Source organism: Theropithecus gelada, chromosome 4 (genome assembly GCF_003255815.1).
Source record: "Theropithecus gelada isolate Dixy chromosome 4, Tgel_1.0, whole genome shotgun sequence".
NCBI classification, from domain to species: Eukaryota; Metazoa; Chordata; class Mammalia; order Primates; family Cercopithecidae; genus Theropithecus; species Theropithecus gelada.
This window is the reverse complement of record NC_037671.1, coordinates 150,363,546-150,391,033: the sequence shown is the minus strand read 5'-3', so window position 1 is coordinate 150,391,033 and position 27,488 is coordinate 150,363,546. Positions and strand designations below refer to the sequence as shown.

General features: G+C 38.0%; 1 protein-coding gene across 5 annotated transcripts in view; it reads right to left on the bottom strand.

Annotated features, from left to right (window-relative positions):
* Positions 1-27,488, bottom strand: part of NCOA7 (nuclear receptor coactivator 7) — a 162,208-nt gene that overhangs the window by 83,032 nt on the left and 51,688 nt on the right. For 4 of the 5 annotated variants that reach the window (XM_025383252.1, XM_025383253.1, XM_025383255.1 and 1 more), the window contains one exon: positions 1,056-1,276. The exons of the other annotated variant lie outside the window; for it this stretch is intronic. In XM_025383252.1, the coding sequence (XP_025239037.1) occupies positions 1,056-1,276 (221 nt within the window). The remainder of the gene's footprint in view (positions 1-1,055; positions 1,277-27,488) is intronic. 5 annotated transcript variants of the gene reach the window in all.

Below are 27,488 nucleotides of genomic sequence, written 5' to 3'. Positions count from 1 at the left end.
CCTGTAACTTTGGTATTAACTAGGACCAACTTGAGGGTGGCCCAGAACAAGTGTCATTGCTCTGCTACAAAACCATATTTCATTTACCGTATTTGCAGTGTGTTCTCAGATACTGCTCTCAGTATTCTCTCCCTTTCCTAGCAATCTCAACTATGCCATAACCTGTATACCATGCCAAGTTCTGATTCCTGGTACCCTTTATTTATTTCATTTATTTGCATTCTCTTTGAAAGAAAATCAGTGGGTGTATGTGATATAACAGTAGGTATGGGATGGATGATTCAGGTCAAGCTAGATATGCCACTTCTTCGAATGTAGTTTCAGATGCAGGGGTTGTTCTGAGAAACTATGTAACACTGTGGACTCATTTCAAGATTCCCTTTAAGACTCCCAAGTGTCTGAGGTCAGGAATTCAAGACCAGCCTGGTCAACATGGTGAAACCCCATCTGCTAAAAATACAAAAAATTAGCCAGGAGTGGTGGCGGGTGCCTGCAGTCCCAGTTACTCAGGAGGCTGAGGCAGAAGAATTGCTTGAACCTGGGAGGCAGAGGTTGCAGCGAGCCGAGGTCATGCCATTGCACGCCAGCCTAGGCAACAGAGCAAGACTCCTTGTCAAAAAAAAAAAAAAAGACCCCTAGGGTTTGTTTTTTTTTTTTTAACTGACAGATGCTAGGCCATGTCTCCTCCATTTTCTACTGTCTAGCAAATGACAAAAAGTACAGGCATTTCTATCGGCATATTTATGAATATGTCTACATACGATGAGAAAAATATTTCTCATAAAGAGAAAGTGACTCTTCTTCAGATAAACGTTTATTAGTACACAATACATGCTGGGCACTGTGTTAAATGCTGGGAACACAAATTTAAATGAGACATTATTTTAGTGTGATCCCCTTACACAAGATTATGTATATAAAGCAAGGGCCAGGGGCACATAGCAGCTGCTCCACAAACTGTTACCATTATTATGATCCATCACAAATGATAGTCTTTTAAAAATTTTTATAGGCTTTTTAAATGAAAATACTGCAGTAACGCCATGAATACTCACCGATACTATAATATCTCTTTAGTTCTGTACGCCTAATCTCCTTTAACTGATTACTTTTTCTCTTTTTCTTCTCATCAGTCATATATTCCTCTTCCACAGCAATGTTGCACTTGTCTGGCTCTAAAACTACTGTATTGGCATCTTCCTTCCCAGTATGAGTCCTTGTAGCCATAGCTGAGGCTGTCTCTGCATTTTGTTTGGCTTGTTTTTTCTTTTTCAATCTAAGAAAAGAGGGGAAAAAAAGAAAAAACATTGGAGAGATGATTTGCTGGTAGAAATCGTATTAATTTCATGCTGCTGGGCTTTGAAAACTAATGAACTGATACAGAAAACACTTTCCTTATAATATGTTTCATTACATTTATTGTTCTTTTTTATTTTCTAATCACTTACAAATTCTTACATGGAGATCTGTGACCTTTCTTCAACTTGATATAGTCAATACTACATCTCATAAAATTATTGAGAACTGCCATAGGCCTGAGGAAAAATGAGATTCTTCCATAGGCTATGAAATGTTGAGCATTTTTAAAAATCACAATATATGGTTATGCTACCAGAATGCCATGTTTGGAAGATTACATTTTAAGAAAATATTTCTGGTTTCAGTGGTACTTTTGGACTGATGGGCAAGCACATTTGTAAAAACAAGCCCTTTGTAATTGGCTCACATACAGAGTAAAAGGATTTGGCAAGGTGTGAACTGGGTCACATAAGAGTAATTCTTTTCCTTTAAACATACGGCAATAGTAGTGAAGAAAGAGCTGCATTTCCTAAGATAGAAAAATGCCATAATGACAACACATGATTTTCATTATGATTACTGATAGCTGGCTGATTATTAGTTAACATATTTGATGTTACAAATTCTTTACTCCTGAGCCAAAGATGTGTAAGAGATAAAGTTTATCAGAATTCACTGAAAGCCAATACCTCAAAATATTTTCAGTTGACACACACTCTGTAATTAATGGATATGTCACTCTGTACTTGACAGTCGAGAATGTTTTTGGCTTACCAGAATCTAAGTGCTTTGAGAACAAGGGCCTTGGCCTCTAGTATATGTTGTACTCTACTCATATGTAAATACATATTTTTAAATTATGTCCCCTTTCCCTGTGCCTACATAGAAAGTATCTAGGCACAGTAAGATATATCTTATACATTTCTATTTCCTTCACCCTCTTGAGCATATGTCCTATTTGATGCTGGTCAATGGATAAGAACCTGTTTGGGTAGAAAAATGAGATAACTGTAGGATACACAGGGACTGAAACTTGATACTACACTGCATTGCTCTGTGATGCCAAACAAATCAGTCTGACATGCTAGAGAGGTCCCTCCCTGAGGCTACAACACTTAAGAGAACTCTTACCTCAGGGTAGGAATTTCACACCTTGAGCCTTTGTTTTCTTATATCTCAAATGGTGACAATTGTACTTCCTTGGGTCTCTAATAGGATCTTTTATTAGGCTTAACTGACATAATACACATCAACATATAACACAAACAGAAACAGAAATAGTAAAATATCCCCTAATACAATCATAAAGACATGACAACTAAGCATGGTGAGAAAAATGAGACATTCGGCTTTGAGATAAAGGTCCCATATTCCAACAAGGTATTTCAACTAGGCTATTATTTACTGAACACTGAGCAGCCAGGTTCTTAGATATTTATTGGCTAATAAATTAGTATATAGCATAAGAGACAGAGCAGCAGAGGAAAAGTCATAGATGAATATACTCCCCATCTCTTAGTTTAGCCATCTTTTAAGGTTTGTTTAAAAGACCAAAACTGGAAGTCCTAGCCAGAGCAATCAGGAAAGAGAAAGAAATTAAGAGTATCCAAAATAAAAAAGAGGAAGTCAAACTATCTCTGTTTGCCAATTATACAATCAAATACCTAGAAACCCTGAAGACTCCTCCATAAGACTCCTAGATTTGATAAATTCAGTAAAGTCTCAGGATACAAAATCAATGTACACAAATCAGTAGCACTGCTACAGCAACAATGACTAAGCTGACAATCAAATCAAGAACTCAAGGACAGTAAGAGAAAAAAGAAAGAGAAAAAAAAATAACTCAAAATATCTCTATAAGGAAACTTACAAAACACTGCTGAAAGGAACTGTAGATGACATGAACAAATAAAAATACATCCCATGCTCATGGACTAGGAGAATCAATATTGTGAAAATGCCCATACTGCCCAAAGCAATCGACAGATTAAATGCAATTCCTATCAAAATACCAACATCATTTTTCACAGAATTAGAAAAAACAATCTTAAAACTCATATGGAACCAAAAAAGAGCCCAAATAGCCAAAGCAATCCTAAGCAAAAAGAACAAATCTGAAGGCATCACATTACCCGACTTCAAATTATACTACAAGGCTATAGTTACTAAAACCGCATGGTACCTGTATAAATATAGATATATAGACATTGCAACGCAACAGAATAAAGAACCCAGAAATAAAACCAAATACAACCAATTGATCTTCAACAGAGCATACAAAAACATAAATTGGGGAAAGGAAATCCTATTCAATAAATGGTGCTGGAAAAACTGAATAGCTATATGTAGAACAATGAAACTGCATCCCTTATCTCTCACCACACATAAAAATCAACTCAAGATGGATTAAAGACTTAACTCTAAGACCTGAACCACAAAATCTCTAGAAGAAAACCTAGTAAAAACTCTTCTGGGCTGGGCGCGGTGGCTCACGCCTGTAATCCCAGCACTTCGGGAGGCCGAAGCAGGCAGATCACGAGGTCTGGAGTTTGAGACCAGCCTGACCAACATAGTGAAACCCCATCTGTGCTAAAGATACAAAAATTAGGTGGGTGTGGTGGCATCTGCCTGTAGTTCCAGCTACTCAGGAGGCTGAGGCAAGAGAATCACTTGAACCCAGGTGGTGGAGGTTGCAGTGAGCTGAGATTGCGCCAGTGAACTCCAGCCTGGGTGACAGAGAAAGACTCTTCCTTAAAAACAAACAAACAAACAAAAACTCTTCTGGACATTGGCCTAAGCAAAGAATTTATGACTTAGACCCCAAAAGCAAATGCAATAAAAACAAAAATAAATGTGACCTAATTAAACTAAAAAGCTTGTTCACAACAACAAAAATAAAAAGAGATCATGAGAGTAAACAGACAACCCACAGAATGGGAGAAAATATTTACAAACTATGCATCTGACAAAGGACTAATATCTAGAATCTATAAGCTACTCAATCAGCAAGATAAAAGCAAATAATCCCATCAAAATGTGGGCAAATGACATGAATAGATATTTCTAAAAAAAAAAAAAAAGATATGTAATGGCCAACAAATATATTTTTTAAAATGCTCTATATCACGAATCATCAGGGAGATACAAATTAAAACCACAGTGAAATACCACCTTATTCTAGCCAGAATGGCTGTTATTAAAAAATCAAAAAACAATAGATGTTGTGTGTGGATGTGGTGAAAAGGGAACACTTATACATTGCTGGTGGGAATATAAATTAGTACAACCTTTGCAGTATGGTGATTTCTCAAAGAAATTAAAAGTAGATCTACCATTCGATCCACCAATCGCATTACTGGGTATCTACTCAAAGGAAAAACAGTCATTATACGAAAACAATACCTGCATGTGTATGTTTATTGCAGCACAATTCACAATTGCAAAGATACGGAATAAACCTAAGTGCCCATCAACTGATGAGTAGATAAAGAAAATGTGGTCTATATACACCATGGACTACCACTCAGCCACAGAAAAGAACAAAATAATGTCCTCTGCAGCAACTTGGATGGAAATGGAGGTAAGTATTCTAGGTGAAGTAACTTAGGAATGAAAAAATCAAATATTACATGTTCTCGCTTCTAAGTGGGAGCTAAGCTATGAGGATGCAAAAACATACATAGTATAATAACGAACCAGGGGAGGGTGGGATGTGGCTGAGGGATAAAAAAATTACATATTGGATACAATGTACATTACTCAGTTGACAGGTGCACTAACATTTCAGACTCCACCACTATACCATTCATCCACATAACCAAAAACCACTTGTACCACCAAAAGCTATTGAAAGAATCATATAATTAATAATAAATAAATAAATAACCAAAAATCACCAACCAAACAATTGGAGACTCATAAAAAGGAATTATTTTCATGAAACATATTATTTTCTATCCTCAGATTTTAACTTATTTTTCTGGTAAAGGAGTAAATAGCTCTAGCAAAGTTCAGATAATACCCCTAATAAAACAATTTCCCTCCTGATCAAAATTTCTCTTCTGATCAAAAGTCCTGCGTGAGGCTCAAATTATTCTGCAGCAATCTAGATACCACACAGAGCTTGTCTCTTAACATTGGAAGGCTTATCTATGCAGAGAACTGATCTCTTTCTCCAAAATGATGGGCTGATTCTGATGTACTGGCTAATCAAAAACATGTTTGGGATTAACTTTGTTGCCCCCTTCCAAAGATGATTCCTTCTAAGAGAAAAGAGATGTCAAATATTAATATTAATTCTATGCAGCCTGAGATATGCTGCTTCTTAATCTTCTGAATTTTTCCACTTTAAGTTGATTTAAATGTCCTCGTTTCACTGTCCCCACGATAATTAAATTCACTCAGATCTGGGGCATGTGCTTTGATGAACGGCAGCACTGTTTGGAGACATCTCATTAGAGACTCATTTTCCTCTTGGAAATAACAAAATGGGATACATTGTTTTATTTTTCTCTCCCTTTTCTACACAGACTATTATTGTCAACACATATAGCCAAACACAGTTGTTACTTCAGAAAAAAAGCTAGAATACCTTAGAAATAATACCTTAGAAATTCTACAATCAGATAATCTTTTGCTTTGACTAGAGTACTCATAGACTTTGTTTCTCTGGAGATTATCAATATAACTAGAATATTCTGATATTGCAACTGGAAATCAGATGTGTTTCTGGAAGCCCTCTGTAAAATCCTTCCTTCCAAGTAAAGAGATCAATTTCTAACACTTTTTGCAAAGGGGAATAGCTGCCAACCTGAGGAATCTGGTAAAGTTAATGCTCTTCAAGCATTCCTTTTCAGGGCTTTAATCTTTCAGTCCTTACTTTTTGTTTTTAAGCCAGTACCTATCTTAGTAAGATAATCTCACAATAGGGATTTGTTATCATTAACTTAAGATAAACAGAAAAAAAATGGTCTTGCAGAAAAACGAACTCCCATTATTTCATCTAAGCATTTTTCATGACCCCAAATATACACTGATTTTATATTGTGGGCTAAAAATACACTTGGCAAATCATCTTAAACGATGAGTGACTGAAAAATAATGAAATACATTTAAGATTTGATTGCCGTGAGTACAAGTGGGAAAAAAAACCAAAACCTTTATTTTGCATTTGTCTTTCTTTAAAATAGATCACAATTACATAAAACCAGTGTTTTAAACTGTAGTCAAGCTTTGTCAATTCTATCTTCTAATCCTATCTTTCCCACTCCAATTTACCTTCTCTTCACAATCTCTGCTTTGTCAGGCTTTCATCAACTCTGTGACCTGGACTATGTTTTATGCTATTATTTATTTTTCTTCTTTTATTATGAAAACAAAACATGTCATAACAGAAAATTTTCAAAGTGCAAAAAACGAATAAGACTTAGATCAAATGCAATGCTAACATAAGAAGCAATCACTGTTTGGGGAAGACAAGGTGAAAGCCAAAAGAAAAGACAAATTACACTGTGGGCTTCCCCAAGGGCAGAAGAATGAGGCAATGTGGCTGGACACCACGATTCCGAGCTTATTTATACCTTTCCATAAAGGAATGTTAAAAAGCTTTTTAAATTCTGGAATCTCTTGGCTTTTTTACATTAAAATGGTGTAGGCACTCATAGAATGAACACATACTTCACTTTTTCCCTACTAGTGTTCCAGCCCAGAGTTAGCCGACTGACTACAGAAGTGAGCAAGGGGCTCCTGCTAAATAAATCACTTGTAGTAGCTGAATGAAAACTGATTTTCTTCTGAAGCTTTTTCTTTTACAAAAGGAAATGAGTTTGGGGCACTGGCAGTAAGCAGAGTCAGGGTCTTGGGCAAGTTCCTTTCTTGCATGGCACACATTAGGCACTCAGTAAATATTTCTTGAATAAAATAATGGAAAATGAGCCCATGTTCTGAGATATGCTGCTTCTTAATCTTCTGAATTTTTCCACTTTAAGTTGATTTAAATGTTCTGATTTGGTTGAGATCTGCTATTCTACAAACAGCCATTTCACAGCTTTCTCTGATTTGCAGCATGTTCTCCAAAATGAACTCCCATCTTCTTATTTAAGCTACTTGATTTTAAAATAAAATATATTAGCCACACATTATTTATTTATTTTTTATTATACTTTAAGTTCTAGGGTACATGTGTACAACATGCAGATTTGTTACATAGGTATACATATGCCATGCTGGTTTGCTGCACCCATCAACTCGTCATTCACATTAAGTATTTCTCCTAATGCTATCCCTCCCCCAGTCCCTCACCCCCCAACAAGCCCCAGTGTGTGATGTTCCGCGCCCTGTGTCCAAGTGTTCTCACTGTTCAATTCCCACTTATGAGAGAACATGCAGTGTTTGGTTTTCTGTCCTTGTGACAGTTTGCTGAGAATGATGGTTTCCAGCTTCATTCATGTCCCTGCAAAGGACACAGACTCATCTTTTTTTATGGCTGCATGGTATTCTATGGCATATATGTGCCATATTTTCTTAATCCAGTCTATCACTGATGAACATGAGGGTTGGTTCCAAGTCTTTGCTATTGTGAATAGTGCCACAATAAATATATGTGTGCACGTGTCTTTAGAGTAGCATGATTTATAATCCTTTGGGTATACACCCAGTAATGGGATCACTGGGTCAAATGGTATTTCTAGTTCTAGATCCTTGAGGAATCACCACACTGTCTTCCACAATGGTTGAACTAGTTTACACTCCCACCAATAGTGTAAAAAATTCCTATTTCTCCACATCCTCTCCAGCATCTGTTGTTTCCTGACTTTTTAATGATCACCATTCTAAGCAGTGTGAGATGGTATCTCATTGTGGTTTTGATTTGCATTTCTCTGATGACCAGTGATGATGAGCATTTTTTCATGTATCTGTTGGGTGTATAAATGTCTTCTTTTGAGAAGTGTCTGTTCATATTCTTTGCTCACTTTTTGATGGGGTTGTTTTTTTCTTGTAAATTTGTTTGAGTTCTTTGTAGATTCTGGATATTAGCCCTTTGTCAGATGGGTAGACTAGAAAATTTTTCTCCCATTCTATAGGTTGCCTGTTCACTCTGATGGTAGTTTCTCTTGCAGTGCAGAAGCTCTTCAGTTTAATTAGATCCCATATGTCTATTTTGGCTTTTGTTGCCATTGCTTTTGGTGTTTTAGTCATGAAGTCTTTGCCCAAGCCTATGTCCTGAATGGTATTGCCTAGGTTTTCTTCTAGGGTTTTTATGATTTTAGGTCTAACATTTAAGTCTCTAATCCATCTTGAATTAATTTTTGTATAAGGTATAAGGAAGGGATCTAGTTTCAGCTTTCTACATATTAGTCACACATAATTTAAAATGTACAGAACTACAGACTGCTTTAATTAATATTAAATTCACAGTTATATATGACTTTGTTCTTAATTTTAAAATTTGGGATCCATGTGCTTTTGAAAAATGCAACATAGACATAAATATCTTGTATGGCATTGTTCAATATGGTAGCCACAGGCCAGTCACCCATAGTTACTCTTCATTTTAAAATTTGGGATCCATGTGCTTTTGAAAAATGCAACATACACATAAATATCTTGTATGGCATTGTTCAATACGGTAGCCACAGGCCAGTCACCCATAGTTACTACGTTTAAGTAAAATTGACTTTAAAATTATTCTGTTGTAAGAAATACACTTCTAGACTCATATCCTAGTGGTTACTCTACTAGATAATACAGAATACTTCCATCATCACAGAAAGTACTAGACAATATTGATCTAGAGCTATAGTTAGTCCTATCTGCAAGACATTAGAGAGAAGGGTAAAGATACAGTATTTAAAATGTAACGAGTATATGCAGAAAATATGTGTACAAGGGTACATACACACACACAAATACTTTTTATTGTGTTTCATTTGTACATTTTGAATTTTATACCATGTACAATAATATATTAAAAATATTTTAAGTAGTCTTTGAAATCTCTTTCCTACTGTAAGAATAATTTAACACATAAATATTGTCCCATTTTTAAAACTGAATTTTACTTTTCAAAAACTTATGAAAAGCTTTGAAGAGCTTTCTTTTAACAGGAACTACTAAGCTGACTAAGGAACCAGGCACCAGGCTATGTACTTCACAAATGTTAGTCTATCCTCACAAAAGCCCAATGAGGTAGGCAGTTTTATCTCTATTTTACAGATAACAAAAGGAAGGGTGAGAAAAACTAGGACCATTTCCCAAGGTCATAGGGCATAGTTTAGCTGTGGAGCGGGAATTCACAAGCCTAGGTTACAGCCAACTGCCACAGGGCCTCCCAGAAGCCCCTCTAAATGTGTACTATGGCATATATGTATACCTCGACTTTAAAATAAAATCCGCTGGACTCTGAAAATTCTACAAACTATGTGGGGGCCTGAAAATTTAGTGGGCTTCAATGGATTGCGCACTCACAGAAAGATTTGAACACAGATTTGGGTTCTGGGCTTGGCTTTCTCTGTAATCAGCCCTGCAACCTGCGCTGGAAATAGGATAAACCCCCTGGGACTTCTAAGTAAACAAAAGCAAGAGGCTAACATGATTTTCAAGGTCCTATCTGGCTCTAACAGTTTGCCCTTGGAGGAGAAGAGGAGGAAATGTGTTAAACTTGTTTTGATTTAAAAAAAAAAAAAAAATTTTTTTTTAACATCCAAACTAAACCGTCCCAAGAGTCTTGCACTTGTGTTTTTTTTCCTAAGTCTCACATTTGATTACGTTTTCCTTCCACTGCAGAATTTCTAGCCTTGGATAAGTCCAGAGGCCAAGACGGTCAGAACCCCATTCATTTACAAAGGCTATTATAAGCAAAAATAAAAACAAACAAAAAAAACCTAAAACCAAACCAAGAATAACAACAAAACACTGCTCTATAATTTGGGGCTAATAGCTCCAGGAAGAAAAGTAGAAAACATCAAAACTGACCAACCATGAGAACAGACCCATGAAAATCTTCTTTAATACAAAATTTTTCTTTAAAATTACCTCTGTAGGGAAATAGAGTACTAATATGAAATATGTAGGTATAGCATTATTTCATGAAAAAAAGATGTAAAACAGTATTGCAGCGTGACTCCATTTTTGTGGAAAAAACAACAAAAAAAGCAAAATCCCTAAAGACCAACTATATACACATAGATATGTATTTATACAGGTTTGGTGGATGTATGAGAAAACGGTTGGTCAACGAGTGGGGAGAGAAGAAGAACTTTCACTTTTTTTTTTTTTTGAGACGGAGTCTTGCTGTGTCACCAGACTGCATGGAGGGCAGTGGCGAGATCTCGGCTCACTGTAACCTCCGACTCCCTGGTTCACGCGATTCTCCCGCCTCAGCCTCCAGAGTAGCTGGGATTGCAGGCATGCAGCACCACCACACCCACTAATTTTTGTATTTTTAGTACAGACAGGGTTTCACTATGTTGACTAGGATGGTCTCGATTTCCTGACCTCGTGATCCACCCACATCAGCCTCCCAAAGTGCTGGGATTTACAGGCATGAGCCACTGCGCCCAGCCACGAACTTTTACTTTATAGGTATGTAATGTGGTGGTGTTGAATCTTTTGTACACTAAGCATGTATTACTTTTGGATTTACAAGGCTAACAAACAACAACAAAATTAAATATCTGCAGCTATGGCAACATTTTGCTAACTCTTGTTTAGTGGTTCATTCTTTCTCCTGAGTCCAGCTATCTCAGTAAATTGCTGGACTGCAATCCCACGCCTTTTTTTTTTTTTTTTTTTTTTTTTAAAGTCAGATAGAGCTAGTCTGTCTCCCTCCAGGGACCCTCTCTTGGTGCTTTTCTTGGCTGTTCTGGCTGCAACCTTGTCACTGTATTGTTCTGACCTTCTGAGCCTAGGCTGTTTTTTCCTGGTTGTCTAATTCTGACTTTTACCACCTCTGACAATGGAAGGTCAGTCTTTGGGCAGAAACACTTGTGTTTGAATCCTCTTGTACCTTGGATGCACATCCTTTGGCGAGTTACTAACTCTAAGCCTCAGGTTTGTTGTCCTTGACATAAAAATAATAGTCTCTGATGGGTTTTTAATGGTGATTAAAGGAAATGGTACACAGAAAGCTCACTTTACTATTAAACACAACCTGTGCCTGGTTTCCAGGAAGAGCTTAATAAACAAAAGTTACTAATTTGTTGTGCTGCTGCTGTTATTCTTACTCGGGGATTTCTAAGAATCCAAGTAAATGAGAGAACATATAAAACACAACATATTTAACATAACAAAGAAGGTATGTGACAAATGTCAGGTATTAATATATGTTCATGTCCTTTTTCTCACTCTACATAAATATTAATTGTATTTAACTCTGCTATGAATTTAGTCATCAATGCAAAGCCACTTATTATTTCTAGAAAAACATCACTTTTTGAACTTCATTTCATTTTGTCATTTCATAGTTTTCCATTTCCACTGAAAATCCTCATTTATGATACATTATATGCCAAATTAAGTCAAACTTACAGGCAAAGGGAGAGTAACAGTTAAAACAACAACTCACTTGAAGAAAATTTTCTCTTGGAATTCTGGCCAAATAAAAACAAAAGGTTTAAGAGTAATCACTGGAAAAACCTGTGGATGTTCCTGATTCTAGTGTCACCCATGGAGACATGCATTTTTTTTTCCTTTTTTCTAATCGTGATAATGAGATTCTTCCCACTGCTAAAACTGAAATTCATCAGTTAAAATGAAAGTACTCCGGCTTCAAAGAACCAATACAGTTAAGAAAAGAGATTCTTTGGCTTTGCATTCAATAACTAGCAATATATCCTTCAGCTGGGTATACAAACACACAACAGCATTTCCCCTAGCCTCAAAGAACAACCACATACAAATAAAGACAGAAAAACAGAATGTCAATCGGGGAAACTGCAACAATTCAGTTTTCCTTTTCTAGGATTTCCTTGTACTATTAAAACAGTGGTGGGTCAGCAGGTCTTAGAAGACCCCGGTAACCAATGTGTGGGGGCCAGAAGTGACCAAAACCAAATTCACACTCTCTCAGAGGAGCCTTGGGGTGGGACATTTCAGAAACCTTATAAGCATCCCCCAGTACCAGGATCAAAATGACACTGCTGCAAAATGGATGCACACTGTGTAGAATGTCTACATTGTATTTATAAAACAAAACAGGCTTTTGTTGAATGTATACATTGCCCCGTGTGAGAATTTGGTTCCCTTTTCTAGAAGTCAGAATGCTGAGTCACAGCCTAAAAACAGTTTAGAGAAATGGATGGTGCAGACAATGGTAATATATATCTCATCTATAAACTAAGGAAGGGAACCAGAAAAGGGAACTCGCTCCAGGTAACAAGAGAATTGTGTTGTGCTATGAGTCACCAAAAAGGCCTACAAATACATTTAAATATTAGGAATTTTACTGCTTATCAACCAAGAATAAGCTGACAAACACCGCAACTGAGAAGTTAATCAAATTCGACAAAGAGAAATGTAAACAAAGTATCTGGAAGTTGTTTATTCTCTTTTGCTTTACAATGACATTATGCACGTAGCTTATTTAACATAGTTAAACTGACCGGATGTATTAATTCCCTACGACTGCTGTACCAAATTACCACACATTTGGTAACTTAACACACATCTATTTTCTTACAGTTCTGGAGGTCAGAAGTCTAAAATCAGACTCACCAGGCTGAAATCAAGGTGTCCACAGGGCCATCCTCCCCATCAGAGGTTCTTTCCTTGCTTTTCCCAACTTCTAGAGGTATATTCCTGGTAGCCTCTTCGTCCATTTTCAAAGCCACCTGCATGGCACACTGTTTTATCTGCAGTCCAACCTCCCTCTTATATGCATATTTAGTATTGCATATAGGACCCATCCAGATAATCCAAGTTAATGTTCCTATCTCAAGGCCCTTAATCACATCTGCAAGATCTCTTTTGCCATAAAAGGTAACATTCTCAAGTACCAGGGATTAGGAACTGGCTATCTTTGGGGGTCACTATTCAGCCTACCACACTGGCTAACTTAACTTTTATGTTACAAATAATTGTAAACTGAGCATCATATCTTAGTGTGTTAGTGTCTATGTCTAAATCACTACTATGGCTATTCGATGTATTGTCTATGATACTTGAAAAAATTCACTGCTGGCAGTGAGTAGCAATAAACATATTTCTAAAGCAAAAGCAAAAGGTGTATTCAAGACTACCCTGAAATCTGCAATGAGAATATTACAGATGTGAATTTTTAAATTTATGTTGGATGACTTCAAAACAGTCTCTTGGAAGTGGGGCATTGGAAGGAAATTTTTAACAGGTAGGATTTCTAAAGAGTTAAGTCTCATTTTCATATCTAATTACTTAGATCTACATTGAATCAGTTAATCAATGTTTATAATCCCTTACACAAAGCTGTTTATAATCCCCTACAAAGCCAAGAAAGTCTTCTAAAATATTTTTTTTTATTTTGCTAGAACTCCTTAATAAAGGAAACCTTTTTAAATTATTTTTTTAGAAATGCTTTTTACTCAAAACGAACTGTATTCTGACTACTCAATGAATCTTATAGAAAGCAGCATTGGCATATATTTTCGTGACACATATATTTTGCTGCAACAGCAATATATTGCAGTGACATAATTCCAGAAGAACAGCAAACAGTTGTTTTCTTGAGGACATTTTAGTCAAACACAAAGCATACTATCTTGAAAAATCTCAAGCAAGCAAACTCAATGATGCCAGTGATTTCGTCATCCAATTTTAACCGACTTTCCTGTCAACTGCTTTAACTGTAGAAATACTGAAGGAAATAAGAGCTAAAATACAGAATCCTGAAACTAATCAGTTTAGTATATAAATTAATGTTCTACTGAAAGCCTCGTAAGGGAAACATAGTTTATGATCAGCAGAAATGGCCTGATGACAGAAAACAATTATAAGTAGCATAAAATTGCAATATGTTCTAGCTTAACTTCTCTCTCAACTTTAAAAAATATACTCTATTAATCTGAAATTGCTTTTGAACAACTTTAGACATACATATACTTACCCTTTTATGATAATATACTTTCATTGTCATAAACTAGACATGACCTCATAAATCATTCTGTCATTATAGGTAGTTTCAGAAATAATCATCTAATATCAGGTATGAAATTTTAAAACTTATTTTGGCAGATGCTCTCAATGTAGTTGGTTTACATCCAACATGTCTATTCAACATCTTAGAGGTATTTTTTTCCAATTGCTACATGCTGGCTACTGCTTGGGAAGTGACATTGCTTAAAAACAGAATTCCTGGGCTGGTGGACTGGTAGTACCTACTCTGAATTTTTTTCCTTCTGAAGTTAGTGCAGAACTCTGAGTCTCGATAATTCATTCACATGTAAAGGTAAACCCAAAATAGATTTTGAAGAAAAATCTTGGACAATGACCATCCAATCACAAGACGGTCTTGGTCACGCTCTTAAAAAAAACCCAACAATGGCCACCTCTCAAGTTACCAGTTTGATTTTAGCCAACCACAGGAACACCTGTGGTATAACAAAAAATAAATAAATATAACCATGTCTTGCTAAACAACAGGGATACGTTCTGAGAAATGTGGCATGAGGTGATTTTTGTCATTATACAAACATTATAGAATATACTTACTACAAACCCACATAGAATAGCCTATGACACACCTAGGCTATATGGTAGAACCCATTGCTACTAGTTTACAAAACTGTACAGCATGTTACTGTAATGAATACTGTAGGCAGTTGTAACCAGGAAGTATTTATGTATCTAAACAGGTGTAAAAACATAAAAGGTAAAATAAAAATATGGTATTTAAAAAATGGTAGCCAGGCATGATGGCTCAAGCCTATAATCCTAGCACTTTGGGAGGCCAAAGCAGAAGAACTGCTTGAGTCCAGGAGTTCAAGACCAGCCTAAGCAACATTGCAAGACCCTGTCTCTACAATTTTTTTTTTTTTTTTTAAATTTAGCCAGGCAAGGTGGCATCCTGAGTAGTTCCAGCTACTCAGAAGGCTGAGGTGGGAGGACCACCCGAGCCTGGGGGGCTGAGGCTGCAGTGAGCTATGATCATGCCACTGCACTTCATTCTAGGCAACAGAGCAAGACCCTGTCTCAAAAAGAAAAGAAAAAATGATACAGCTGTATAGGGTCCTTACCATGTATGGAAGCTGCTCTTGGGGAGTCAGAGAGTGAGTGGTGAGTAAATGTGCTTACTGTGCTCTACTGCTTCTAAATGCCGTATACTTAGGCTGCACTAAATTTATATATTTTTTTTCTTCATTCAATAATAAACTACCTTAGCTTACTATAACTTTTTTACTTTATCAATTTTTAAATAACTTTTTGATATTTAGCTAAAAATACAAACACATTGTACAGCTGTACAAAAATATTTTCTTTCTTTATATGCTTATTCTATAAGCTTTTTTTCTATTTCTAAAATTTTTAACCCTTTTGTTTTACTTTTTAAACTTTTTAAACTTAGTTTAAAAACTAAGACGTAAACACACAGGGTCTACACAGGGTCAGGAACATCAGCGTCATTGTCTTCCACCTCCACATCCTGTCCCACTGGAAGTTCTCAGGGGCAATAACACGCATGGAATGATCCTCTCCTGTAATAACAATGCCTTTTTCTGGAACACCTCCTAAAAGACTTGCCTGAGGCTGTTCTGTTTAGCTTTTTTTTTTTTTTTAATAATCAGAAAACACTCTAAAATAATAATAGCTAGTGTAGTAAATACATAAACCAGTAACACAGTCATTTATCATCATTATCAAGTATTAGGCACTGTACATAATTGTATGTGCTATGCTTTTCCACAGCTGGCAGCACAGTGGGTTTGTTTACACCAGCATCACCAAGTAATGTGTTGCACTATGACGGCGACAATGTTACTGGATGATAGAATTTGTTAGCCCCATCATAATCTTATGGACCCACCATCATAAATGAGGCCAGTGGCTTACGTGGAACATGACTGTATTTGGTCTTTGTCCCCAGGTTCCTGGTACAGATTTCCTAAAACACTGGAATCTCCTGAGTGAAGAAGAGTGTCTTTTGTATTCTAATGAGATGACTCAAAGTTGCAGAGGGAGGGAGGAGCCCAGAGAGCTTCTGGATGGAGGCTAGTCACCAGAAAGATCCAGCCAGGGTTAAAAGATTGGAATTTTTGGCCCTACCCCACAATCCACTTCTCAAGACGGGAGGGGACAGCAGATAGAGTTAAATCACTATGGGCTAGGCCTGGCGCAGTGGCTGACACCTGTAATCCCAGCACTTTGTGAGGCTGAGGTTGGACTGATCACTGAAGTCAGGAGTTCGAGGCCAGCCTAGCCAAAATGGGGAAACCTCATCTCTACTAAAAATACAAAAATTAGCCAGGTGTGGTGGCATGCACCTGTAGTCCCAGCTACTTGGGAGGCTGAGGCAGGAGAATTGCCTGAACCCGGGAGGTGGAGGTTGCAGTGAGCTGAGATTGCTCCACTATACTCTAGCCTGGGTGACAGAGTGAGACTGTCTCAAAATCAAACAAACAAAAATCACCAAGGGCTAATGATTTAATCAATCATGCATAGGTAATGAACCTCCAGGAAAATCCCTTAAATGTTGAAGTTCTGAAAGTTTGCACGGTGATGAACACATTAAGCCACTGCGAAGGTGGCACACCTGGAGAGGGCATTGAAGCTTGTTGGCACCACCCCTGAATCCCCAAGCCTACCATCCCTGAGTCCCCCATACCTTGTCCTCTGCCTCTCTTCCATTGGGCTGTTCCTGAGTTATATCCTTTATAATAAACTGGTTAAGTGTAAGAAAAGTGTTTTCCTGAGTCCCCTGCGCAGTTCTAGTGAACTCTCAAACCTGAAGAAGGCGGTCAGGGGAAACCTCAAATTTGCAGTCAAGGTGGACAAAAGCACAGGTGGTCCGGGGACCTGGGACTTACAACAGAACCCTTAAATCTGTGGAGTCTGAGGCTGACTCTGAGAAGTTAGTGTCAAAACTGAATGGAACTGTTGGACACTCAGCTGGTGTTGGAGAACCAGAGAACACCAAACTCTAGTGAAGAAAATAAAAGCATTTCACTCCAGAACATGCTTCTTTGACATGTTTTGAGATGGCTGTTCTGAGGGCTTGCAAACAGAAGTACCCCTGCAAAGCTGTTTTTCATGGGGGAGTTTTGCATCAATCCAGCCAGGTCTTCCCTTGTCCTGATCTAGGAAAGATTTAACTGAGAGTCTGACACCTTCAAAGATCTGAAAGAAGCATTTACCACCTATCCTCTCTGACGGCTGCTACCTATCAGGTTTCATCTATATAACAAGACCCCTTCACAAGCCAGGCCTCCTCTTCTTTCCCTCCCCATAATCTGTCTTGCCACTGTAATCTGATTTTTGGCCATGCTCTGAGCCCCCATTCTTTCTGTGACCTCAAGATGGCATAGAAGCTTCTGTACCCCATTGCAGGATTGGGTAAACACTTTGTGGTCTCCCAAACATTTAGGTTTTCCTCATGCACGTTAAAAAACAATTGTATGCTTCTTTCTTATTAACCTGCCTTTCATGAGTTCATTTTTCAGTGAAGCTTCAAAGGGCGAAGGGGACGTTTTTCCTTAGTCACTAGAGAGTTAAGGACTAGGAAGGGCTTTGTTATCAGAGGGACTGGCTTGTGCTCTACTCATTAACAGGAAGAAATATGGGAAGGAGTTCCTTTTTATCACTAACCATGAAGTAGTTCTGCAACAGCCATACAACTAATAGCAGCATGCAATTTACTGTCCCATTTTTCATGCCAATTTATATGTTCCCTGGTCTGGACTTTCCATTTTTAAATAGTATATTGTAATTTCTTTAATAAGTGCAATGAAGGGAAAATATAATAGCATATGGATGATCTCAGCCTCCTTACTCATGCTGCCTCCTGATGGAATTCTGGGTTGGTCTGTTTCCTTTTCCTGGTTCTGAGCTTATGAACACAGGTGTGGGAAATGAATTAGGGGGAGAAGTGGAAGAGGAAATAGAGTGAGAGAAGAAATAGAAGAAAATAAACCTAGAAGGAAAGAAGGGGAAAAGGTAAGGACATGAGGAGATACACTGGCTGGATATGGGAAGGGTTTCAAAAAGGAGAAAGTTTGGGGAAGCAGCTGAGAGACATGTAAAAGGTCAGAGAGATGAGAAAGAGGATTTTAAAGTTTTATTAAATATAAGGCATTTATTACCCCCTTGGATGTTTTCTGAAAGGTGAAGTAAATATTTGAGTTATTTTCAATTATTTTCTCTGATATACTTATTTCTTTGAATGTGACTTAACGCTGGGATTGGACCAAGGCATGGCTGGTTATACACGGGTGACACGCGTGTACTTTTCCAAAGATGCCTTAAAGGTGGAGCATGTATGAATGAATGAATGAATGAGAAACAAACTTCAATCCGGGAAAGATGAAGCAGGCTAATTATAAGTTGTATGTGTCAAATTTCACAAACTAATATAAACCTTGAATCAGACCATGTAACATAGACTTTTAGGCTAATTTCTCAAGCGAAGTCACTTCACACACATACAATGAGAGAAATCAAACTTCGCTCAACATTAATCTAATTTAAAGAATAATGTAAGGTATTTTGTGGGGAGATAACTCGCCCAAGACCTAACAATTCCCCACTACTTGAACACTTTGCCCCAAATGGCTGGAATTTCCTATCATAAACTTTTCTTCATATGTAATAGGTCACTCGGCACACACAGGTGCAACCAGCTTCCTAATATGAAATTAAGTAATCAACCATCTTCTCCAGCAGCAGACTTTACCAAGGAAGTTTTGCTTTGATTTTATTACATGTTCTTTTTGATTTTTAAATAGTTGTTGATAAAAGGCAAGATAATTTCTCATAGATGTGTACTTGTTTATATAGTTTTAAATGTTCGGCTCCCAGGCATTCCTTTTAATTTCAATCCACTTTAAAAAACTCTCTTGAACATTTGTAATGTTGGAATAATAGTCATCCACATTTCCTGTGGATTTCCACACTCCTGCATTAAGCCATAAGAAAACTCAGCTGGACTTCATTTTGGCTGAGTTAAAGGCGGTTTTGAAGAAAACCAAAATGGAATGATAACAATATTTTATCAGATGGGGGGAAATAAATATATTTTTAACTATTACTGAGACTCTGCAGGGAGTGTATCAGCTACAGTTCAAACAAAAGCCCAATAAAGGAAAATGTCATTGCTGTTTGTATGGATTAGACCAAAGAATCTTTAATCTTTAATCATCTCCATCAAAAGGTCCCTTAAAAAGAGGGGCTCAATATTTTAACACATGTATACATTACAACTTCACAGTGGCATCAGCAAAAATGAAAATTCATATTTATCAACCATTATGTCCCTGGCATGACAACCATACATTTTTTAAAGTGCTCTTTATCCATAAATTAATTTTTCTATATTCAGATATTGTTTTAGTGGAGTTGTGGTATTAAACACTAAATTGAGTTTTCTGAATTCTACATAAAGCTGTCACAATATTAAACATTCTAAAACAGCTTAAGGTGAAAATATAATTACCTAAACTAATGAAAGAATTTGAACCTTTTCCATTTTGTTTCCAAGAAGCATAAATCATAGAATCTCAAGTAGGAAAGTTCTTTAACGGTTATCTTATCAAATCATCCAATCAATGATGGAATTAACTATGATATTTACAGCAATATGCACAGTATCTAAAAACTCACTGAGACTCAAAGCATGTCATTCTTTTTAAAAGCTTTAACTCCAGTTCCTAGTACACTGCCTGACATACTAGCGAAAACTGCAGTCGATTTCAATGGCCTGCCTACAATCTATTCCTTATTCTGCAATACCAGATCTGGGTAGGACTCACCCTAGCTCCAGAAAGGAGTTTGTCCAATCAAAGCACTGAGTCTCTGCCTCTGCAGCTGCCCAGCAGCAGCCACTACTCCAAAACCCAGCACCGGCTCTAAGTTGGTCCAATCCCTGTGAGTCTCAGGACTTGTGAGACCTAATACCAAGCATTTGCTTTGCCTGCTGTTGCATATGAAGATTCTGACTTAGCAGCATGTATCAAGAAAAGCCTGAAAAAGGAAGCTAAAAGAAAGGAAGGATTTAGATACCGATAAACTAAGTCATAATGGTATTATTTCAGTCCCAAACCCAGGCATTCCTGATGTCAAGTCTTATCTGGGACTTTTTACTTATGTGAACCAGAAGTCTCCATATTCCTTTTTTTTTTCTCCTAAGGTAGTCTGATCTGTTTTCTGTTACTTGACCCTAGAAAGGGGAAAGAGCTTCCTGACTATTACGGAAATTTGCATAAGCAAGGTTGCTCCATACGAACAACCCCCAAATGTGGATTGGCTGAGCTGGGTTTGGATGATACTTGGAAACTTAGCAGTCTTTATCACATGAAAATAACATGGATGGCTGTGTATCTTAAGATTAGATTGTGTGCCTATCAAGCCTGCATTATTGGGGAACTTAGGAAATTTTAAAGATTCTGGAATAAGTGTTCTACCTCTTTTAGCCTGAGGAAAAAAAAGAACTTTTACCTGGGAAATACACATCCTTTTAAATTATCAGGCTGGAGAGGCACTAAAATGAGACTGCAATCACATCTTACTTCCCGCTGGAGCTATGTATTCATCTCCAGAACCAGCTTGCTATTGCCACAAGCAGCTATAAATTAATCTAATAATGCCACACCAGACACTATAACTTAATGCATAGCCAGTCACTAATCAATGCTATGTCTGTAAGCCAACAAGAATTCCTGGCACATCACTTTATATCAGCCCACTTCCTATCTCCTTTTTGCCTTTAAAAATCCACTTGTAACTGCTGCTAATCAGAGTGCATATTCAGGGCATCTTCAGTCTATGCTCCTGGGCTACAATCCTCAAGTTTGGCTCAAATAAACTCTACTTGCATTAAATTTGCCTCAGTTTCTTCCTTTTAGGTCAGCAAGACATCAGTGAGGTCTTAAAAGAAAAAGACAAGCTTGAGATATCACTGGTCTGCTGAAAGTAGAGTGAGATGAAAGTACAACTCTGTTAAGAGAAAACCTTTGTCTGTGGCTTGCAGCAGCTGAGAGTCTGGTGACCTTGGTTAAATAACAACCTCTTAAGACCTCAGTAGCTCACCTCTACCAAGAAGTTAGCTTAGGTTGTTTTTAAGATATTTTCCATCCCTAAATCTCTATAAAAATAAACAACTAAGTAAATAAATGGATCTAGATCATATGGAGATTATTTGATGAACAAAAATCTTCAGTTTTTTAATCAAACTTTAAAGAATTTTCTTTTATCTACAAGAGATTAATTACACTATGTTCACATGTATTTAATAAGTATTATTTACATTTTAAAGTCACTTTAGTTTTCTCTAGTGATGATTTCAGACACACAAATGTATCATGAGAGTTTTTTTATGGTTAAAACCAAACATTTGTTTTTATTAAAACAAAAACAAAAATAAATAAGCCGCCCACATATTTCTGTTAATACTCTTCCACTGTGTATGAAAGTACATCTTATTTTTAAAGATAATTTGTCACATCTTAATAATCCTACCTACCAAATGTTTTTGCAGGCATTATGATTTTTAAAAAATAATAAAAGTTTTGCAGTTTAACATGACAATTTTTAAAAATTTTATTATTATTTCTCAGAGGAAACAACACTGTAGAACCAACAAAAAGGGAGGAAGAGACAAAGGGAAGAAGGGTCTTACTAAAGCTAGTGTTAACTTTAAAATTTCTCTGCAGTTAGAAGTTAGGGGCAAAACTGAGTTTTGGAGGAGTGAGAGGAGGGCAGGGGTATGTCTTAAAGCTGCATCGGCTAAGTAACCTGACTCCTTTTATTAGAACTACATGTTTGTTTGGGGTGGCCTGTGGAACGTGCTGATGGCAATGGCACAGGGGAATGGAGAGAGAGGCCACAGCCTCCAAAGCACCTCTTGCTGCCACCCTGATTGAAAGGAGACATCAGCCTCATTTATTCCCCTCCCCTCCCCTCCCCCCCTCTTCCCTCCCCTCCCCTCCCCTCCTCTTCCCTCCCCTCCCCTCTCCTCTCGACAGAATCTTGCTCTGTTACCTACACTGGAGTGCAGTGGTGTGATCTCAGCTGACTGCAACTTCTGCCTGCTGGGTTCAAGCGATTCTCCTGCCTCAGCCTCCCGAGTAGTTGGGATTACAGGAGCCTGTCACACCTGGCTAATTTTTGTATTTTTAGTAGAGACAGGGTTTCACCATGTGGCCAGGCTGGTCTCAAACTCCCGACTTCAAGTAATGCGCCTACCTCAGCCTCCCAAAGTCCTGGGATTACAGGTGTAAGCCACCAAGCCCAGCCAGCCCCATTATTTCCAAGAGTTTTAGTTGTCTGCCTACTCAACTGTTTTATGTGTGATCTTCATAATAAGCAAATTTATCTGTCCTGGTTTCCACTTTTTTCTTAATTTCTCATTTTCTCTTTGATGAGGTTAAACGATGCAAATCACTCACAATTTATGACTTCAAATTCACAAATTTCTAGTGCCCATAGTTTCACTCTGCAGCAACACAAACTGGAGCAGAAGTTTCATTTTGAATATATGTTTCATTAAGCATAATGTCTGGAAGTTGAAAAATAACTTACCTAATATGCAAGAAAGAAAACTATTCTGAAATTCCAGAGAGAAACTGAAACCAGTAACAGGATTTTGGTGGGCAGAACACACGGCAGGGGAGAAAGGAGATCTGGAGACCATGCCATGCTGTGACACAACAGTGGCGATGTCCCACAGACCTGAAATCCAGAGCAGCCGAGGCTGCAGAAAATAACAAGGTGGCTGAGAGATCCAGCGGTTCTACCCGTGTCCTGCCAAAGAATATCCACTTTGTAGCAGCACTTCCCCAGCAGGTAAGCTTGGTGCTGTGTTTCACTGTAACTGGCTGTGAATTTGGAACAGCCCACCAGCCAAAGCTGATATAAAACTGTGGTCTTTGAGCATCCTTGGTATGCTAGGCCCTTAAGGGCCTTCACTGCCCCATGAAAAATGGAACTAGTTAAAACCAATCATTTGTGGCCTTATGGACTCATTTCCTCTATCCAGGCTGCAAGCTCATTTCCCCTATCCAGGGTGCAAACTTCAATCTCTAGGTAGCATTACCAATGAACCTGTATGTGTCCTCTTGCCCAGCAAATAATAAAATAATTTACTGCTTGTTTTGTTCACCCTTTAAGTAGTTAAAAGAGAGTAAAGTATTTGCGGGCTCCCTAGGAGGGGAACAAAAGCAACCAAAATTTGAGCTGGGTAGGGTTAGGCAGGTTTAGCGTACAAAATGACAAAGTGGTAGAGAGCCTCCTAAAAATTATCATAACCATCACTCAAGAGGAAATTGTCCAGACACATGATCAAGAGATTGACTGTCGCAGAAGAAACCTGAAATGATTCCCTAGTGCCTTTGAAATTCTTGGTAGAAATCTTGTAGATCTGGATCAATGATGTTTCTTCTTATTTTCTAGGTGAAGATTTTAACTGTCGATCAAAAGGAGGATACAGAAGTATACAGCAGATAACACTGTGAAAGAATTGACGCAAACAAGCCCGCATGGTGGCTCACGCCTGTAATCCCAGCACTTTGGTAGGCCAAAGTGGGCAGATCATCTGAGATCAGGAGTTCGAGACCAGCCTGGCTAACATAGCGAAACCACGTCCCTATTAAAAATACAAAAATTGGCAAGGAGTGGTGGCGCCCACCTGTAGTCCCAGCTACTGGGGGAGGCTGAGGCAGGAGAATTGTTTGAACCTGGGAGGCGGAGGTTGCAGTGAATCGAGATTGTACCATTGTATTCCAGCCTGGGCAACAGAGTGACACTCTGTGTCAAAAAAAAAAAAAAAAAAGAACTGACCCAAACGATGGACTTCTCTCAAAGATTATAAGGAATCTCTCTCAGTCTCCCAGTCACAGGCAAATCCCATGCACTAACATGGGCCCATGCATCTGCACACTGTCTCTTCTCTGCCTGAAACTCTCTTCCTTCCTCATAGCAAACTTTCACTCACATCTCAAGACAGCCAAGTCACCTCTTTTATGACATACAGCATCTTTTCAACAGTCATTTCTTCTGCTCTATACCCTTAGCACTTGGCAGTCACCTCGTTTCTAGTATTTATCCCATTGCTGCTACTATATAAGCATTTTGTTATTACATCAGATTGTACATTCCTACAAATGTTTGCAAGGACATGGAATGTGTACGATCTCATGGCCAGAGACTATAAGAGAAATGGCTCACGAGGGATAATATGTTCTTCCAAAACAAATTCTGTCAACTCCACCACAAATGAGTCTGTGGAAGAACCAACGCTGAAAGCATTTCAAGAAACAAATAGAGCCCAATAAACTCAAGTTTCTAATGGGTAGGCATATAGGGGAGTGCGAGAAGGCACATAATAGAGCTCAAACAAAAGTAAAAAGCAAATGACAGAAGTCTATAGGAACAAGCATAGAAAGTGAAAGCTCAGCATGAGCAGAAGTTTGTAAACAATGCAAAGGAAAAGTAATGAGAAAATTATAAGGATGCCGAGAGGCTGAAGAGGCAAGAAGCAATAGGCCCACTGGGTGAAGTTAAGCTGTAAGAAAGAGAAAACAGGTCCAGTTCAATCCTATTTTCAGCTTTAGCAAAGAGAATAGGCAAAAAACTAAAAAGGATGACATATCTATGGCTAAGAAGAAAGTGAAATCCAGGATGAAGTCTCTAGTCCTGTTAAAGCAACCCTCTGAGTTGCAGTAGCATTACCAGTAATCTCAGAAGAATCACAGAGAAAGAAAATCGGAAGTAGGAAAAAAACAACAACAACCTGGTTTTCAAAAGAAATGCCAAATTTGGAAATGCTCTGAGTAGCTTGATATCAACTTTCGGAAAAATAAACTGATAGCTCATTAATCATTTGTGATTATTTGAAGATAAATTATTGACTTCCAGGAACCACTAGAGGTACACTAAAATGAGTGACTCTAAATGAACATAATTATCTGTTTTGGTTGGGCTAGATTTGGCATATTGATGGGCCAGTCACAGGAGGTAGTATAGAAAGATTTCACTAAGGCCCCTGAAAATGTCACTACCTTTCTTAAGGTAAGATGGAAGCAGCTGGACTAGAGAATTTGGTTAACCTAGAGAAAATTGATTTATAGCAAACTGAAATACTTAACGATAACTATTTCATGTACTGACAGTACTAATACGCCATAATGCATAAAGCTTTCCAATTCAGCCTTTTAATCAACTTCTTGGATAAGAACATAATACACACTATTCAAGTTGCATATCTTACGCAATCTAGGGAGAAAATATGTTCAATGTTAAAAATCAGGCTTCGAAATTCCTGGAAAATAGAATAATAGAAAACAAACAAGACAAAATTCCAATTCAGATGAAAAAACACTTCTCCCCCCTCACTATGAGCATAAGCTGTGAACATAATAATGAAATGTGATGCTTTCTTAATAAAAGTAAAGGATAATTACACACACACACACACACACATAAAAAATATATATAGACACAGGGTCTCACTTTGTCACCCAAGCTGGAGTGCAGTGGCATGATTAAAGCTCACTGCAGCGTTGACATCTCGGGCTCCAGCAATCCTCCCACCTCAGTGCCCCAATCCCTAGGTCGCTGCCAGTAACTGGGACTACAGGCGCTCACCACCATGTCTGGTAATTAAAAAAATTTTTTTGTAGACACAGGGTCTCACTATGTTGCCCAGGCTGATCTTGAACTTCTGGCCTCAAGCAATCCTTCCACCTCAGCCTCCCAAAGTGCTGGGATTACAGGTGTAAGCCACCTTGCCTGGCCTAATATTCTTATACTTGCATTAATCAGGTCATATTAAGATGGCAAAGAATCTGAAAACTCCATCTTAGGTGGAGAGATTTAGAAACTTATGATACTCATCCTGGAAAAGGTTCAGGGAGAACATGAGGTTGTCTTTAAACACATGCAATGATAATATATGAAAGATGGATTGGATTTATTCTGTATGGATTCGAAGTAACACGGAATAAATAGAGTAAGCTGAAAGGAAATAAAATTTAACCAAAGATTTAAAAACAACTTCCCACTAACAAGAGTTTTTCAGACAAGAAATGAGCAGCCTTGAGGGTCCTTGAGACATTATTATAGTTCGAAAAGTTCAAGTCCAGGCTGAAAACGTTCTATTTGTCAAAGGCAGTGGAGATTCCAAATCTAGCATGACCTCCGTATTTCCACTAAAAGATTTATAATTCTGAAATTAGGCATGGTGCCTGTATTAAGGCGGTAAGTGGAAGAAGCAAAATACCAAGTTAACATGAACCTGACACTTGGAAAAGAAAATGCTGTGTTTTCTTTCTAATCTCTCAATTACTTCTAGGATCCCAGGGCATTATTACTATATTACCTGGTACTTCTATACTCTTAGAGGGGGACGGAAGTTCCTCATATGATATGACTATAAGCTGAAGCCACTGTGAGACAGTGCACTAAATTAGAATTGTGAATGCAGGAAAAGAAATTTACTAGTTGTTATCAGATCTACACAGACATAACCACTTCACCACAGGTTGTTTACTTGAAAACACACAGGAACGTCTTTGCTAGTGGCTTCCTTTGTAGGAGAGGATGCTGCAGCACACGCAACTATTCTCAACAAACCATTGCATATCAAGTTCCTACACAGATGTCACTGCTTACAGCCTTAAGATTAGCATCCTTCATTTAAAACAGACATGATTGGTCCTCACTTTTTTTTTTTTTCCGAGATGGAGTCTCCCTCTGTCTCCCAGGCTGGAGTGCAGTGGCGTGATCTCGGCTCACTGCAAGCTCCGCCTCCCGGGTTTACGCCATTCTCCTGCCTCAGCCTCCCGAGAAGCTGGGACTACAGGCGCCCGCCACCACGCCCGGCTAGTTTTTTGTATTTTTTAGTAGAGACGGGGTTTCACCATGTTAGCCAGGATGGTCTCCATCTCCTGACCTTGTGATCCGCCCGTCTCGGCCTCCCAAAGCGCTGGGATTACAGGCTTGAGCCACCGCGCCCGGCCGGTCCTCACTTATAACAGCATGACTACACTAATACACTAATATATTAAAATTCAGTC